The sequence below is a fragment of the Strigops habroptila genome, chromosome 8 (genome assembly GCF_004027225.2).
Source record: "Strigops habroptila isolate Jane chromosome 8, bStrHab1.2.pri, whole genome shotgun sequence".
Classification (NCBI taxonomy): Eukaryota; Metazoa; Chordata; class Aves; order Psittaciformes; family Psittacidae; genus Strigops; species Strigops habroptila.
Window position 1 is genome coordinate 43,827,183 of NC_044284.2, and position 17,545 is coordinate 43,844,727.

The 17,545-nt window shown below is 49.2% G+C and overlaps 2 protein-coding genes across 9 annotated transcripts in view; one reads left to right on the forward strand and one right to left on the reverse strand.

Moving 5' to 3' along the window:
• Positions 1 to 998: 998 nt before the first annotated feature.
• On the reverse strand, positions 999 to 9,300 carry SEC22B (SEC22 homolog B, vesicle trafficking protein). Its single transcript, XM_030493833.1, has 5 exons — positions 9,016 to 9,300; positions 8,657 to 8,766; positions 3,912 to 4,072; positions 3,435 to 3,581; positions 999 to 3,048 (listed from the first exon to the last, which is right to left on the reverse strand). The coding sequence occupies exons 1-5, from the start codon at positions 9,088 to 9,090 to the stop codon at positions 2,894 to 2,896; spliced, it is 648 nt and encodes a 215-aa protein (XP_030349693.1). The 5' UTR covers positions 9,091 to 9,300; the 3' UTR covers positions 999 to 2,893.
• A 100-nt stretch (positions 9,301 to 9,400) lies between these two features.
• The window catches only part of PACS2 (phosphofurin acidic cluster sorting protein 2), an 83,048-nt gene continuing 74,903 nt past the window's right edge, over positions 9,401 to 17,545 (forward strand). For 4 of the 8 annotated variants that reach the window (XM_030493834.2, XM_030493835.2, XM_030493836.2 and 1 more), the window contains exon 1: positions 9,401 to 9,628. In XM_030493834.2, coding sequence (XP_030349694.1) covers positions 9,501 to 9,628 — 128 coding nt within the window. In that variant the 5' untranslated portion in view covers positions 9,401 to 9,500. The remainder of the gene's footprint in view (positions 9,629 to 17,545) is intronic. The other 4 variants (XM_030493838.1, XM_030493839.1, XM_030493844.1 and 1 more) reach the window with 2 other exon arrangements.

The window sequence follows — 17,545 nt, forward strand, 5'->3', positions numbered from 1 at the left end:
TGCGGGTCTTTGGGGAGGCCAGAGCACCGTAACGACGCCGTCGGCAAGAGCCCCTTCGTCTCCGGCTCTGGGCACTGCTCTGCACCGTGCCGGCACTGCCATCTGCAGGCAGCGGCTCCGGGGCCAGCTCTGGGCCTCTGCCAGCACCAAGTGCACAGCACCAGCACTCCCGAGCGAGCAGCAACCCAGCAGCTACGGTCACCCACACCCAGCAGGGCTGCTCCCTGCACCCACTGCTCGCTGCTGTGCACCAGCGCAGGGAGCCACGTCCCTTAGTCCACAGGTGCTCACCCAGCTTCGGGCAAGCCCGTCATGTAACACAGAGAGAAACCAGCAGCAGCTTCTCCTCCCCGCTGCCCCAGCAGCCAGACAGGCAACAGTTAACCTCAGGTCTGGCTGCACAGGAGGCACAACCCCCAGCAAAACAAAACATAGCCTGCACCTCCCTTGCAGAGCACCAGCAGCACCTCTGCCTTGTGAGAGGGAGGACAAGGGGCTCTGTGTGAATGCAGCAAGGGAGTTGCTTATAAAGCACTCCCTGGAGGCCCACGCTGGTCTGCATAAGTCTTCCTTGCCTTCCTTCCTCTTTAGGCAAGGGGCATTTGCGGCTCTGTGCCCTATTAATACTGACACACACCCTGGGGGGACACATATCCTACTGCCTACTGTTTGTTCTGCTTATCATGTGCCCCATGTGACCAGCATCACCAAAAACCTGTCCCCATAAACATCTACCCATGCACCTACAGGGCTCTGCTAGTGCTGAGGAGGCTGCCTGTCCCCTCATCCAACAAGGCACACACACCTGCAGGGAAAGAAACCCCTGCTATAACCCAAGTATAGTCTCTGCCAGAAAATGGGCAATACCATGTTTTTCAAACTAGTTCTGCCTCCAAAAAGGAGACCTTATCCCAGGTGGGCCTTTACCCTCTTGTGTCCCTGGAAGGAAAGCAAGCATCCTTTGAGATGACAGAAACCAGACACAGGAAACTCCACGCTGCAGAGGGGATTTTTCAGAAGCGTTTATTTCACTGCTGACACTGAGGCTGCCGGAGGCAGCGGCTCACTGAGCTGCCCTTTGCTGCAGAAACGTCACTCTCCTCAATCACAAGAATCCACGTATGATCAGTGTCTGCTCACCTTCCAGCATCTACGTTACACAGACCTACATCACTGGGACATTCACCTGTTAGGGACACCACTTAAAACAATTAAAAAGAATGATAATAATAAAGCAAGCTACAAAGTAACACTTGGAGGCATCATGCAGAAACCTGATTTAGGCTACATGGCAGATCAGATTCAACAGGTTTATTGGTGGACAAGTGCTAACTGCTTCTGTGCTAGTCCAACACTGTGTCAAGCTGGGGAGTGTTCCCAGACAGGACCACAGCTCTCTGTTTCCTACCCAGTGGCAGGAAACATTTCCAGGTCACAGTTTGTACTTCCAGAACTACACAAGATTATGTGCTTGTAAAAGGTGCTGGGGAATCCTGAAACTTCCTTCCGTGACACTGCCTGCCTCCTACCAAGTGGCAGACACCTGAGTGCAGAAGAGTGTCTGAACTGTGGGGTTTTTTTTCCTCTTATTTCTTAAATGAAAACAACAGCTGACTGTTAAAGTGTTATTCTTAGCACAGGTGGACAAAAAAAAAAAAGAAAAAAAAGAAAAAAATCACATTACTGGAAAGATATACATTGGCCCATAAGAAAGAAGCAGCTCTATACTATTGCTGCATAATGAGTTTTTCTTCACCTACAATTTCAACTTCCCAAGTGACGTAGGGAGAGGGTGACCACAGAAAAAAAGGTGGCATTTCCAAAGGATTCCACTGTTTTGAAGTTATCAATCATTTTGAATCCTTCATGTAAAATAAAGCGTTCTTTAAGGAAACGCTGCCTTTTCTTCACAACAACATTCAGAGTTTCAGGGTTTTTTTGGTTGTTTTGGGTGATGGAAAGAGGGAGAAAGAAAACAAGCATCCCAGAGATGAAATGCTGGCAGTTTTGACACATTTTGGAAGTGATGCACAGTTACAAAAAGGAAGGAAATAATGTACTGAATCTGCAGATAGAAGGGAAAAACACAGAGTGCTGACATAGTTTGCACTGTGCCCGCTCCAACAACATTGAATTACACACCCTGTTCATAAGGAAACATACAGTCATACACAGCTGTCAGGGGAGGGAAAGTGGACACTTACAAACCTGTAGCTTAATTTTCTAGGAATCCGTAATATAGAAGCCTTCCATTGCCCCTCCTAATACTAGACAGAATGTATTTTAAGGCATAATTTAACATCCATTTCTTCCTAAAGCAATTTAAAGTGTAACAAGCCAAGATGTCAGACAGAAAACTCAACAATAGCTATTCTGACAGAGGTAAAAGCTATTATATGTACAGTGCAGTATTTACCTTCAAACGAGGGAGTCTTGTCTTTGGAAAAAAAAAAAAAAGAAAAGAAAAGAAAGAAAAAGAACTGCAGACCCAGATTCTAAAAAAGCAAACATTGCCAACACAAGGAATGTTCATTAGAGTCCAGTTCCCACTAGAGCTACTCAACAGGACGTACAATGTGATTATGCTAAACTGCACTGATTGACTGTTCCCAGAGCGTGCCCCCAGGACAGGGGCAGGACCATGGGAGGCCAAACTCTCCAGTGCCCTAGTGCAAACTGCCTCAGAGGAAAAGCCTGTAGTCAACAAGCCTTTACACCTATTGTTAGGCTTCACTAAGAGATGTAGTAGTCAGGTGTCACCTAACAATTTCAGGACACTCCCGTTAAGGTGGTGGTCCTGTGTGGATTCTAATGCACATCCCCAATGAACAGTGTCCTGCACACATACACCTGCCAGGCTACCGGCTTTCCCTCTTCTGTGACTGCAACCGGCTCACAGCCACCAGAATCTCACATACACGATCAACATGATAAAAAACACAGCTACAGCCGCAAGTTTGGCGTAAGTGGAACGCATGTTCAGGTACTTGGCGTCCTGACGGTACTTCCTGGACAAACTGGACAAATTGTTGGCCTTGGAATCAAGAGCTGTTAAAGAGAAAAGGCAGAGAAGTTAATATTAAAGCAACCATATGTTCCCCAATGCTATATTAACAGTACGAGTTTCTCTGGAGCAGTTGGGAGTGCAGCAGTTTCACAAGGCAGCATGGCCTGTGCATATCTGCAGTGCTCCAGTGCTTGTCCTGCTGGAATGGAGCCACTCAAGCTGGCAAGATGCTCGTCTTGCCCAAAAGAAGCACCAGTACCTGCCACATGCCTCAGGATGTAACCAATCCAACTAAAACACCCATTTAGTTCATTGCTTTCCTTAGGAGGTTCAGGGATTAGCAAGCCTTTCCCTCCAGTATGCTCTACCCACTCCACTGATCGAGGGGATAAGGAGCCATATGCCAAATATCAGCCATTCCCTGTACCTGAAAGTGCCTCTCCTCGCTGTAAGACTTCCTCGATGTTGGCCACCATAATCCTCTGCACATCCTGCAGCTCTGTGTTGATGGAGCCCAGGTTCCTCCTCGCCCGGCTATCAATGTAGAGCTTCTTGGTTTTCTGGATGTAGGTGTCTAGAACAAGAGGGAGGTGATCAGAGGGGATCTCACTTAACACAGAGCAGCCTGGCTGCTGAAGGAGTGGGAGCATTGCTGGGACAGCTAGTAGACTGCATGCAAATATTCACTGGAGCAAGGCCAAGAGACTTAAAGCAGAAAATCTGAATCAAATGACATTTACCATTTCCCTACCACTTCTCTGTTCTCTTGCTTAAAACACCCATTTCTCTAGTGCCAGGAAGAGGTTGAACTGTCAATTCCATAGGCCAAGCCAGAGAGGATCCTGTGGCTGCTGCTCCCCTCAGCAACAAAGTTCCTAACTAGCCACAAAGAGAGGGACCTCACCAAATTCAATGAAGGAGTAGGGCCTGGAGACCGTTGGCACCTTCTTGCCATGCTGCTCATCAAACTCTGAATGCAAGTCTTCCAGATATGCAAAGGCCAGTTTCTTGGGGAATGCAGCTTCACACAGGACCAGGTAACACACTCCTTTCTCAATGATGTAGCTAGAAGAACAGCAGACAGAGCATTAATCAATTTTGAATCTATTCTATCAAACACCACCCTGCATACCTTTATTCCTAGGAGGCAATGAGAAACGGGTACAGGGACTTCCAGTTTGCCACACCTGGAGCACGTGTCAACCTTTCTACAAAGTAATGGCTTATTTCTTCTTTACCCAGAATAAATTTTCTTGTACCCTCAGACCCTATACCCACACCAGCAGCCATGAACTTTGTCTTCACTTGAACAAAAGTTGGCCTGTGAATATCATTAGCTTAAGAAAATACCAGCAACAAGAGAGTTATAATTTTGGAGTAAAAAAGGGAGGAACCCCCCCCTCCTGCGGTCAGGAGGAAGGCAGCCCAAGAAAGTTTGCCAGCAGAGTAGAGGGGAAGATAGCCAACACAGCTCTAAGACAATGCAGCACAGCCAAGTACCTGAGGCCCACAAGTGGGAAGCTCTACCCTGAGATCAGGACACAAAAGAATTTGGGCTCGACTTGCTAAAAAGCCACCCAGTGACTGCCACCTCCCGCCTTCTGTTTTGGGGGGAAGGAGGTACCCTTCTCCCCCAACACCAGCCTGTTGGTGGGATGTTGCTATCCACATGCATGACCTCAAAGGCAGCTGGGGAAAAACACAGCTGCTAGCTGGGTTCTGGTGACCTCCCCTACAGGTTTACCATGGGTAAGTATGACTGCGCTACCTGTTCTTCGGCTGCAATGTTAGGAGCCCCAAAACATGCATGGAAGCATGTTACTGTGTAATGCTGTTTCATTTATCCTGCAGCTGAATGCACAGAGGTCCTCTTCTCCTCCACCCACCACCCCCATCCCCATCTAATTCTTACTTGCTCACAAAGGCTTAATGCTGACCTTGTTTCAGTGTGAGCTCCAGTGCCTCTGTCAGCACTAAGAATAGAGGCTTTTCATTATAGAATCATAGAATGGTTTGGGTTGGAAGGGACCTTAAAGATCATCTAGTTCCAGCTCCCCCTGCCATAGGCAGGGAATTCCACTAAAAAGCCTACTGAAATAAGGGATAAGATAGAACTAATCTTGAGATTGTTTAGGCTTTGCTACAACTCTCTGCTGCTACACATTCCCAACTACATTTTCCTCCTCATTTAACCAATAGAAAAATAAAGGCAATGGTATTTCCACCAAAACCAAAGGAGTGGAGGTGGTAGATAGCACCGCATACACTTTTGAATGTGTATCTATACTACTCAGGGTGGAATTGAAATGCTTTTATGTTACCTTTCTTTGACTTTCTGCATAATTCCATTATGTAGCAGTCTAGTTAGCATAAAGATTAACAGTGTATTAAAGAATTGACGCAGTCCCGAGGGCACCGTAGTTAAATAAGTAGCTTAAAATTTTCTTAATAGCCACACCAGGCTTACAAAGCAACTTCCTCCCCCTCCCCACTGTTTTTCCGAACACCCCAACAGGTACTAGTCCTTTGAATTAGCCATCCTCAACTTGTTTCTGCGGACAGGAGTAGCCATTTCTCCTGCCTCTATATGGCTCCTGTAAATCCTGCCAGCCTTCAAATAACACAGCCTTCAACACCCCAACCAGAAACAAGAAACTCCAGTTACTAAATCCATTCCACAAGCATGTCCCTGTAAGCCCGTCCTTCCATTCCCTCAGCTTGGACTGCATCAGTGTGCAAGACTAATCCTACAGTACATCATGCCTCTGTTCTGCCCTTGCCCTTGGAGACCTGCTTGACTGCTTGGAGTTGCTACAAGTCATCACCCAGAGCTTGATTTAGCCACTGTCATGAACAGCAAGACCCGAAAACATCTTATGAAATACAGAAAACTCATGTCAGGTAGGAATTCTGACAGTATTGCCTCAGAGCTGAAGCACCACTTTCAAGATGAGAGCAGTCTGAGGAACATGCCCCGCTCTGTTGGTACAGCTCTGTTACCTCTGCTTGGGTCAGCCGGTCTTGCCTGCAGCTTTGCAGCTGTATTTCCCCTTGTTTTTCCCCTGAAAATGTGCTGGATTTAAAGTCAACCTGTCAGCACCACAGAGAGCAAGCACACCTCATTCTGTCCCAGGCTCAGACAATTCTGTCAATGTCAGTTCAACATCAGAGTTCCTGCACAGCTGGGCAGTTTTACTCTTTGTGCCTGCCTCCGAGCTTCAGCACAGCACCCGACCATGCCAACTGCCCAGCAGTGTACGTACACAAGGGGCAGACGCTGCCCCTTGCCACTGCTAACTTCTGTACTCCCAGTAGGCTTCTTACAATCATCTTGGACATTTCAGTTTTTCAGGAAAAGCTTTATCCTGGTAGTAGTGGCAAAGGCCAAGGGTTGTTCTCAATGCGAGAGGTAAGAGCCACTTCAGCCATTCAAGAGCCAAAGGTCAACTACTGATTGACAGCACAGCAGACTCCATCAGTGTTTCTGCACCTGCACAGCCATGTGCAGAAGTGACAGAGCGCTGAACCTGAAAGGGTGACACAGCTTTTAGAGCCAGTCTTAACATTACATTTGACAGAAATTACCTCAGTAATTTCAGTGGTCACAGTTTAAGCTTCACATTTCAGCGAGACGAGGCTCTTCTCCAAATTATCAAGCTAAAAACGTTCAACACCTCAGCAAGTTCAGCAATATCCTGAGCCACACTTGTAACTCTGCACCGCAAAATGCTCTGTCCTGTTTTGTGCTGCCCTCAGCAGTCAGAGCTCTGATTTGGCAGAAAAGATGGTGTGTTGTGTTAACTAACAGCATGGTCAACAGTCAGCATTATTTTACACTAAAACCCAAACTCCCCCGTTTCCTCCCCTTCCTGTAATGTTCTCACAGTTTTAGGAGGTTTTCCGATCTGAAAGTATTCTTTTCATATAAGTCCTGCCTTAATGTCCCACCTTAAGGGACACAGCAGTTGAGTGCTTTGCAGCAGTGGCTGTCAATTGCCTGTGGAACCCGCCTAGGGACTAACTCAACACAGAAGGAGAAATGCTCCTTTCCCCACCTACCTGCCAGTCAGGTAACCTGGCTGTTTCTTTGACACAGCTGGCAAACCATGAGCTTGCCCAAGTCCTCACACCTTGTCCGAACTGGTGACATTACAGCCACCATTAAGAAACCTCGATTTCCTGGGCACTGCCAAGTGGTGCAGTCTTCTGCTTGCATCATGGAAGCAACACAAGAAGGGATTTACTAGAATCTACACAGACTCTTTCCCAAGGCTTCACTGCCCGTCAGAGCTACGCCCATGCAGCACCATGGAAACATTTAAAATGGGAGTGTTTTTAAATTCTAGAAAGTTTTAACTTCTAGAAAGAGGGTGATGCAGAGCAGCACTTTGCAGTTAACTCTGGCAGCAACACCCAAACCCAAAAGGAGATAGAGATGGCCAGACTATTTTAATCAGGGCCATCCTTTGGCCACTATGACTTCCTATCAAAGGCAACTAGAAGCCAAGACAAAAAAAAGACTAAAAACAATATTGTCACAATTATATGTAAGCCAACCACAAGAAAAGTTACTCTCAAAACCCCATAGCTGTTGCCAAAGATCACCGTTCAAAAAAACTACTCTTCCTCTCTTTTCATGTCACTGATGCTCACAAGAAAGGCACAGGGCAGGAGATTTGCTAAAGAGCCCATGTTACAGAAGCAGAGACCTAAAGCCAACCTTGCCCTGCATTCAAGGGCTGTGTCCCACTCATGCAGCTGTAAACACACACCTGGTCACCAGGGTTGGGAATTGTGAGGGATCCTGCTGCCAGCAGCGCTGCAGAAGTGGTGCCAAGCGTGGCAAATCTGGGCATATTGCTGGCAAAACTGGACAACTCTGCCTTGGTGCTCTCATGTGGCACCCGATCTCAGAGACTTCTAACAATTATTTCTGTTAATACAGTAGTTCTGATTCTTGACAAGATCTTGGTCTTTATTAAGTTCTCAAGCAATATTCTGCTAGGTAACTGCATGTCAGGTAAAGAAGCATTTCCTTTCTCAAACACAAGCTTGCACTCCTGCCTTTCACACCCAATGCATTTGGCAACAATAAGATGAGAGAAAAAGGTCTGTCAGATATTAAGATAATAAAAATAAAGAAAAAAAAATAAATACCAGAGATGCTCCATGTCGTTTTAACACATGAAACTAATGCACAAAAAAGTAAACTCTCACATGAGACACAGAGAGGAAAGCCTTGTGCAAGAGCAGCTCACAGTGGTCCTGCCAGGCTGCTTTCACTAATGACATCTCTCTTTAGAAGAGGCCAGACACAAGAGGTACAGAAGACACACTGGAAGTATCACACAGGGTGCCAACAAACAGAAAAACCTTAAAGGGAACAGAAACCACATTGTCTTTTAGCAAAGGCAGAACTACAAGCCTGGGTGAAAGACAAGTGCCAAGCAACAGTGCAAAGGAATAACTCACACGCTGTACCCTTTAAGTGGCTATTACACGTCAGCCAGCAGGGACGATAGTCGAATAATTCACCCATTCGCAGGCAGCCCAGTTTCTAACAAATCCTCGCCCTGACCCAGAAGTACCTTCACGTATCTCCACGGTGGCACCAGGAGCCCATTCCCCATCACACCCACAGACACTTACTGGAAAGCCATGGCTCCTGCTTCCAGAGTACATCTCGTGGGGGACTGCTCGTTCAGCTTGCGGAAGAGCTGCTTTGCTTGGCTCTGGTACTGCTGCAGATCGCGGCCTGACTGAGAAGGGAGGACAGGCTGTCAGGGGCGGCTGCCACCGGGGAACCCCCCCCACCCGCAGTCAGCGCGAGGCGCGCCGGGCTCAGCCCGAGGAGGCGCAGCCCAACAGCACCGCGACGCCTCCCCACTGCCCACCCGCGACCACCGCGCGGAGAATGCCTGTGCAAGAGCCGCACAGCTACGAGAAGGGGCCACCCCCCGCCCGCCCCTCGCCGGCGCACTGGGCCGGGACCCCGCCCGCGGCCCCACCTGCTCGTCCTCCTGCATGGAGGCGGCCAGCGGGAGCCCGTCCGCCACGCGGGCGATCATGGTGAGCAGCACCATCCCGGCGGCGCTCCGCGGCCCGCCCGCCGCACCTCCGCCCCTGCCACGGAGCTGGCCGGAAACCGCCGCTGCGACATCCGGTCCCGCCGCCGCCAGGCGCACGGGCACTTCCGGCCGCCCGGGCGGCAACGCGACCCCGCCACCAGGGGGCCGCAGCGGGGGGAGAGAAGCGCTGCGCAACGGGGCGCGGCTACGTGCCCGTCCTGACCACGCCCCCTACCCCGAAGCTCCGCCCACATTTTGCCCACGCCCCTCTCCCCGCTGTGCTGGCCCCGCCCCATCGAGCCCCCCACAGTGATTTAGCCGCGCCCCGCCTAGCCCTGCCCTCTCGCACGTGACGCGCCCCCCGCCGGGGCGGGGCGGCGGCGCAGGCGGCGGCGGCCCGGTGGGCGCGCGCCAGGCCGGCAGCCATGGCGGCGGCGGCGGAGCGGAGCCGCCTCAGCTTCCCCGGCGGCACCGGGGCCCTGGGGCGGCCCGTGCCTATGAACCTCTTCGCCACCTGGGAGATCGACGGTTCCAGCCCTAGCTGCGTCCCCAGGTAACGCCGGGCGGACCCTTCCCCTTAAGCCGGCAGCCCCCCGGGGGAGGCTCGGGCCTCTCTGACACGCTGAGGGTCGCAGGTCGGAGGCCCGCGTGTCCAGCCGAGAGGCCCCGGGGGCTGCTCCCGCAACCCCCCCTTTCCGTTCAGTTCTGAGGTCCTTCTCTCACTGTTAGGGTTCCTTCCCTCCGCCTTGGGGCGTCCCCCCGCCCCTCACCCTGGCCACAGCGGTGGGCGCGGCTCCACACACACCTTCCGTGGGTTTTGGGGTGAGTGGGGAGTGCAAGGACTCCCCACTCTAAAATGGGGGGCTGTGGAGGGCTGCTGCCCTCTGTGTCAGGTCTGAGAGCAGTCATCCTCACAGTGTTTGAGTGGCCCCCCAAAAAACCGGGCACGGGCTATGTGTCAATGGCAGGGTTTGGGGTGTCAGGCTCCTTCTCACGCCAGGTTGTGCTCCTCATGCTTCGCCATCCCATATGGGGTGTCCTGTTAACGGGGCCCTTGCCTGTTAAATGCCCCACGTCAGCTGCCTCCGGGCAGGCATCAAATTTGTCTTCTGCTGTTTTTTCACCCGCTCCCAGTCTCGAATCTTTCCCTGCCTCTGGTGTCTGTGTATAAACACGTGAATGTGATCCTTGCGTGTGTTTTTTTTTTTAGCCCACATCGGAAGGATCCTTTTAGTTTCTACAAAATCAGCACTTTCTGAGTCTGGCTTTTGAGGATTTTACGTGCTGAAGATGAATCTTCCAAGCGCTACTCTTTTTCTTTTAATGGGGACACAGCAAGTAAGCAGAAAGGGAACAGAGTCATTGGCCTGACCTCACAGGAATGTAATGTTTTGCAAGTTTTAGGAACCCCCCCAAATCCCTCTGTCTTCTGTTCTATCTAAATAGCAGGTTGGACTTGATGGCCATGTCCCAGCCTTGCAGTTCCAACAGCTTGCTCGTGGGACTGGTAACTGTCTTAGCTTAAACATTACCCACAGTCGTAGTGCTTTGACATCGTGGGCAGGCAGATAGCGTGGGGTAGAAGAAAACCCAAGTCTGGCAATTGCAGATGATCTTGGTGTATAACAGCTGATCAGTGCTGACAGTGCCTTGGAGTATCTGTTGGGCAGCAACTTTCTCAGCTTGTATCTTGTTTAGCCTTGTCTGCAGCGGGAGGTCTTGGAAGGAGAGTGGCAGCAAGGGGAATGTGCCCCTCTTGGAGAAGTCCTTTTGCCATGGAAGGAGCTGCCTGTTTGGGAGGAGCTGGAGGAGCAGACGATGCCTTTTGATTTTTGTGCTAGATTCCAGTGCAATTCGCATTGACCCTGGTGGTGTGCAGAGGACATGGAGGCTCTCTTGTAGTGCCGTTTTGAAAACTGTCTCCACCGTACCCTTTGACTGGAGGGAGGTGGTTGGGTCCCCATTTCATCCAACCTCGTAACAGTGGCTGTTAAACTGAAATAAAGAAACCCCAAAAAAATGTCCGTTGCTGCCAAGGACTTTTAGTTCTGCATTATCATTTATGCTGATACTTGCAGATCTGAAAACGAGCTCACAACATAGCTTGCTTGTTTGCAGATATGTAGATGACCAGAAAATGTGGTATAAGAGCACTGGCCCTGCCTTAATGCGGTAGGGGATGGGTGCATCTGCACAGGACTTGGTGTTTAGGGTGGGTCCTGGGTATTGGAATTGCAGCAGATTTCAGACAGCCGGTCAAGGTGCCTAGAGGAATCTGGGTGATGCAAGGACATGTGGGTATCTGGGCAGGTGGGACAGAACTGGGGCTTGAGGGGGAAATTTTGGAGTCACTGAAGCAAGCTGTGAAGCAGGGGCAGGTGAAAGTGCTCACATTGCATGCCCTGGGGCCTTAGGCATCAACTGGAGAACTGGGGCAACTGGGACCTTCTAGGAACATACCTTTTGTATGAGGTAATTTGTGTGCAGCGTGGGTCCTTCTGGTTTCAGCCCTCTTCTTGCCATCATCTTTGCTTGTTCCTGGGTTCTCTTTTCTCCTAGAGCCTGGGTGGGGGGAAGAGTGGACATCAGCTGCCTTATCTGCTGCTGACCAAATGAGCAGGTCTTTCCATAGCCCCGCTGGATGTGGACTACCCCACGTGGGCTGGGCAAGCGTGCAAGGGCTGCATATGCTGTGCAGTGTATGGCAGGTCTGCAGTTGTGGCTGTGGGTGCCAAGTGATTTTTGTTCATCTAAAATGAAGTGCGGAGCGGCTGAGGTTGCAGTTTCTGCAGCACTGTTAGTCTGTTTGCACGGTGAGGTGTTTGCTGCATGCTGCATGTGCTGGGCAACCTGGATTCTGTAGCAGCAGTGGGGGTGCAGAGCCTGAATGCTCAATTCTGTTTCTGTTAGGGTTTAACATCATGTCTTGTGATGCTACATTGGGTCCATGCTCTGCATTTCATTAGAGGCTTTGCAACAAACCTCTCTGTCAGAGAAGTCAGGATTTTGAGCACCTTTAAGATATACTACTGCCTCTGTATTTTAAGTTCATATTGTAATGATTTTTCCTGTACCACAACAGCATTTAAGATTATTTGTGTTAAAGTGAGAGAGACTGGGATGAAAACTGTTCCGTGGGGAAAGCAATATTCAAAATGAGCTTGTTCAGGCAGATGTCTATTGGGACATGAGAGGAGGATGTGGAGGAGAGTGGGCCTTGGTGTGTGGTCAAGTGCTGTGGAACTGCCTTGGTCTCTTCTGAGATTTCAACCAGTTCCAAGTTCCCCTGAGGGCTTCTGTTGGCATGGCAGGCCTTCCTAGTTGAGAAGAGGCCTAAGCTTGTCAGAAAGTCAGAGGATTCATGGAAGAGGGGCATATGTTTGGGGAGGGAGTGTTGCTTCCTTCCCTTTTCTTTTTGGTGCAATAAATCATTCCCCATTTCTAAACAGTTTCGCCTACAGGAAGCTGGAGCAGGAGGGGCTGGGTGGACACAGTGCCTGGAGCGGGCTGTGCCTGCACTGCCCTATATTGGGTGAGTGTTGAGGTGGAGGTCCGCATGCAGATGAGGTGTGTGCTTCCCAGGTGATGGCCAAGAACTGGGCTGTGGGAGGGAGAGCTCTAAAGCACGGCTGTTCAGCACACTCTTCTTCGGTGGGTGATTTACTGAAAGCCCATTCAGCTTGGGTGGGGTGTCAGTAAAATCTGGAAGGCTGCCTTGGTGCATCCGCAGAGTTCCCTTGTGTGAAAAGGCTGCATCTAAATTTGAGGGAGAATAATAGTGAAGAGTTTTAGTGTTGTTCTGCAATTGTATGTTTTGAGTGCAACACAAGGTTAGGTGGTGTTCTGCAGTTGTGCTGGTCTCCCTTTCTCTTCTGCCATTTGCAGAAATGATTTTTCTGATTTCTTTGTTCAGCATACGTAGCTCCCGGGGGTTTTGACCATAGTGCTGCTGAAATGCAAGTACTTTCTTTTAGTCATCCCAGAAATGTGACTCAAACTGTCTCACTATTTGGGTGTAACCACTGCATAGCAGAGGGGAGAGATGCCTACCTTTTCCTGCTGTTTCTTTCTTCTATGCCTTGAAATATTTTCCTTTGAGGAAGGTTACATTATGTAAAGTTCTCCCTACCACCCGTAAAAGTGAGTGATCTTCTTGCTGCATGGCTGGGGAGAATCAACACTTTTCCTCTCAGTTCCTCACACTGAAAAGAGGTATTCTGTGGATTTTTTTCTTTTTTTTTTTTTTTTTTTATTTCCTTTCTAATCTCTTGATGAATCTGTGGTGTGAATGGCATGGTGCAGCACCATCCCATCTTGAAGGAGCTTCATGAGAAGACAGCACCATGGAGAGGCTGTTCAGAGGAAGACTGGTCTTGGGGGGGAAAAGTTTTGTTGGAAGGGGGTCTGCTGGAGCCAAGAGAAGGTGAGGGTTGGTGCTTCCATCAGGAACAGGTTTTGGTTTAGGCTACTGCCTTAACTGTCACATACTTGAAAAAGTTCCTGCTAAGCTTTGAACTTTAAAGTGAAGTTGAATGTATTGAGCCTGAACTGCACATAGAGCAGGTGTGATCTGGTGTCTCTTGGAGATGGAAAGAAGCCTGTGGAACAGACCTGGGGAAAGATGGTGTTGAAGATCCAAGGTTGTTGACCGGGCACTGCCTGAGCATTTCACATGCCTGCTCGCTTCTGTAGCTTGCCTGCTGGGTGAGGAAACATGAAGGGAATCCGTGCGCATCCCCTCGACTTGAAGAGGAGGTTGCTGGTGTGGGGATGTTACTGCTCAGGGTGTGGTGGGATGGCCTTGCAGCATGTGGACTTTCACACCAGCCCGGGTGTGGACATACCCCCAGGGTGATGGAAACTGATTGGAGTGAGGCTGTGGATTCACAGCAGCTGAGTGCAGCCTACCAGTTTGCTCATGCCCTGGGCTATGTGCTGCTCTCCCTGTGCCAGCTCCCATCTTCTTCCACTGATCTTTCAGTTTCCTGTAGGCTAATGAGTTGCAGTGGTTTGCAGAGGGGTCTGTGAGCATGTAATGGTAATGGCACAGAGATGTGACCACGATGGATCACTGGACCACCAGTGAGGACTGCAGGGGCATAGGGTCACTCCAGCATTCTAGGTGTTTGCACCCCTACGTGGTATTGGTTCTGTCTCCCAGCTGAGTGCTGAGTGGGTTGTGACCTGCGTGAAGTTCATGGCTGGCTCTTTTCTGTGAGGGTTTGCTGCAAATGTCCTCAGAGGGGAGAGGCTTTGCCTTTTGGTATGAAAGATACGTGTCTACACTGGGAATGGGAATTTCTCTGGGCCAGTGAAAGCATGTTCTGACCTGGCTTGAGCGATGACAACTACATGCTATATTGGCAGAGAAAGGTGGACAACTTGCTAGAGTAGTAATTATGACCAGGTGATGCCCCATAATTAAAAATGCTGATTAATTCAGGTAGGGAGAGATGTCAATTTAAATGTATCTTAACCTCCTGATCTCTTGGTATGCTAACATTTAGGAGAGAATAACTCAGGATAACTGCTGGCACGTTTGTTGGGAGCTGACTAGCTTTTCGGTACATTTGGAACTAAGCAAATGTCTAATTACTCAGATGACTAGGTACATTTCAGAAGTGCTTATTTGGAGGCTTTGTTTTGACTTTGAATAGCATGAAATGGCTAAATTTTACCACTGAAGGCAATTGAATACAAATGAGCACACAGGATAGGCTTTAAAACAATTGCTAAGCCAATGCTGAATATTTGACATGCATGAGAAAAAGTATCTGCAACTGAGCAATGGAGATGAGATGCTTGGGGTAAAGTGCAGTGGCCAAAACCAACCCATTGATTCTTAGAGAGCCTATTTCTCCTTCGTCTTTGTGGAAGAGATCAAGACCAAATAACATTACTTTGGGCAAGATCAAGTGATCCCTTAGTGCTCCACATGTAAACCCTATCACAGTGGTTACTAGGTTTGTCACGTTGTATGATGCTACTGAATGTAACTTGGACTCTTGTATTCAGCGGAAATAATGCTCTGTCTAGAGGCTGAGTGGTTTGTTGGAGTCAAACTTCTAGTTAGACCTATTTTGAATCGTCTTTCAGCTGACGTAAGGTGAAGCTTGTATATGTCGAGCAGTTCTGAGAAAGTCTTAAAATCTCAAAGCTGCTAGTGAAAGGTCTCTGGATGAGATTGTGCATGATTTTCATCTGGACACTCTGCACATGCCCAGTGCAGAAGGGTATTGGGAGTGGAAGGAAAGGGCTGCTCTTTTGAAGGGCCTCTTTCCTTGCCTTCCATCAAGAGAAGGTGCCCAAGGGACCTTCCTCTTGTTTTCCCTGGCAGGTCTGGCTCATGCTCCTGAAGCCCTGTGTGGTAGGAGGCAACCCTGCAGCTGCTTATCCAGGAAATAAAAGCTCTGTCAAATGAAGCCGTCGATACTCCACCTTTCATCATCTCTTAGCAGGCAGATGATATCTGTGGCAAGTGTCTGGCTATATCAAATTAGCTATGAAATTATTTGCATAATAGATTAATCAACCAGCAACAAAACATTCCTCTTTGCTGCCAAGAAAAGCAAAGCAACAACTCAGCTGTTACAAGAGGCCATTATGTTTCTTGCAACCCTTAATCTTTCTTTTTGCAGGAGCAGCTCGTGCTTTGGCCTCGCGCAGGAAGCTGGCCCTGCTCGCTGCCTTCATTTGCGTCACATCTTGGCAGCTTTTTCCAATTCTTTTGGGACAAATTTTGCCACCCTTATGGTGACCTTCTAGGGAGGGTATTTCCTATGGAATTGGTGGCTGGCTGCCAAACAACTCTGTATTGCCAGGTCCTCCATTAGCTTTTGCCTTTCCATTGACTTACTAAAGAGTGAAAATCATCTGGACCCCTGGTGCTCTGTTAGAACTGCCCCATTTCCCTGGGAAGTTTGGGAGCAGGAGGGCAAAGGGGGAGCAGGGAGCCTCAGAGAGCATGTAACTGCGAGTGGACAGGAACTGGTCACTGTATCTTATTTTTCTTGTGTTTCTACCTCCCTACAAGCCAGCAATATGAATATGAACCTGTATGGTCCTCCTGTGTGTCCTTGCTTGGTTGAAGAATGCCACTTCTCAAGCAGTGCTGGAGGAGTTTTAGTCCGAATGGATCCTAATGTGCAGATGATAAAAAGCTTAACTGTGTAATTGAATGTGATAGTGTGAAGCTCCTCTCATAGTGAGGTTTAATTGGATTATGGTACTGTACAGTGATGTGGAGGCTTGCAGGGCGTTCAGCCAGCTTCACAAGGAGAGAGTAGATCCTTGCTAATCACTCATTTGTTTAAAACAATGAATGGCCTAGAGAGCTCTGATGGGCATGCTGCAGCCAGTAGCCCTGGAGGAGGGATTTCTCAAGGCCAGGGGTGGTTGATGACTAATGCACATGTAGACTCTATCCTTGGGTCAGTGCAAGTGTAGTAGAGGGCCTGCAGACCAGCCTGCTGAGCCCGAATCTGGGGAAAAAGAGGAGATGAGCTCCTGTGTTTGGAAAAGTAGATGCATGGGCTCTCTTGTTGCTTGCTGGAATCTGGAACCCATTTCCTCCTGTTGAACCACTTCAGCCTTTCCTGAAGCGCTTTGTGTGGCTGTGTCACTTGTCATGAGCTGTGCCTTACTTCTGAGGTGGCCTGCTTGTTCCTTCTCATCTAGCAGCTGGGAGCCTGCAGGCCAGTTTGGCTTCCAGTGCAGTTTCTTGCAGGGCAGTAACTATTTTGATCAAGAGCTCAAATGCCAGTGTTGGACCTCCCCTGCTCCAGTGAGAAAGCGATCTTATTTTTGAAGCATGCAGCAAAAATAAACATCAGAGCAGCTTGTAGGCTGTGCAGTTTGCTTAAGTGGAGGCTCGCATGCATACAAACCAGAGCTGGGGTCTGCAAGCCACAAAGTGTGCTGCTGCTTGCCTGGCTTGGGGTGGTATATGGTGGCTGCTGCACCTTTGCAGTGCCTGTGTTTTGGGTGCAGGTCCTGGCGGCTGCATGCTTTATGGAAGTCCTGTCTTCCTGAACTGCTGAGTGTCTGTTCTTGGGAGGTTTTGCACTGAAAAGAAGAGTTTGTGTTTGTATTTCAAAAGAGTTTGAAATCTGCATGGTGGCTCAGATCTTATTTCAGAGGAGTTGTCAAGGAAAATGGCATTTGTTCTCCTGTAAGCAGGCAGATTAGCATAAAATATCAACTTTGATGTTGTGTGCAGTGTGCTCCTCATCTGTAGCCTCTGTGCTGGTTTGGAGGAATAACTGTCTCATAGATGTTTGAATGTGTTGGGAAATGCCTCCAAGAATGGTGTGTGCTGTTTGGGCAGGGATCAGCACCTGGACACGGGGAGGTTTTGATCAGCTCGCCCTGTTTCCTGCTTTGCTGTTGCTGGGAAATGGTCATTTAGCCACCTTCTCCTCAGTGCTCTAAGATGCGTGCAACCTCCTGGGCCTTGAGGAGGTAGTTTCTT

Bases quoted from the DNA above. Each gene is read 5' to 3' on its own strand.
- SEC22B (XM_030493833.1), bottom strand. From the start codon at position 9,090: ATGGTGCTGCTCACCATGATCGCCCGCGTGGCGGACGGGCTCCCGCTG. The intron at 4,073-8,656 runs GTAAGTGTCTGT...CTGTTCTTCTAG, and splicing joins GCAGGAGCCATGGCTTTCCA to CTACATCATTGAGAAAGGAG. The intron at 3,049-3,434 runs GTACAGGGAATG...TCTCTTTAACAG, and splicing joins GCGAGGAGAGGCACTTTCAG to CTCTTGATTCCAAGGCCAAC.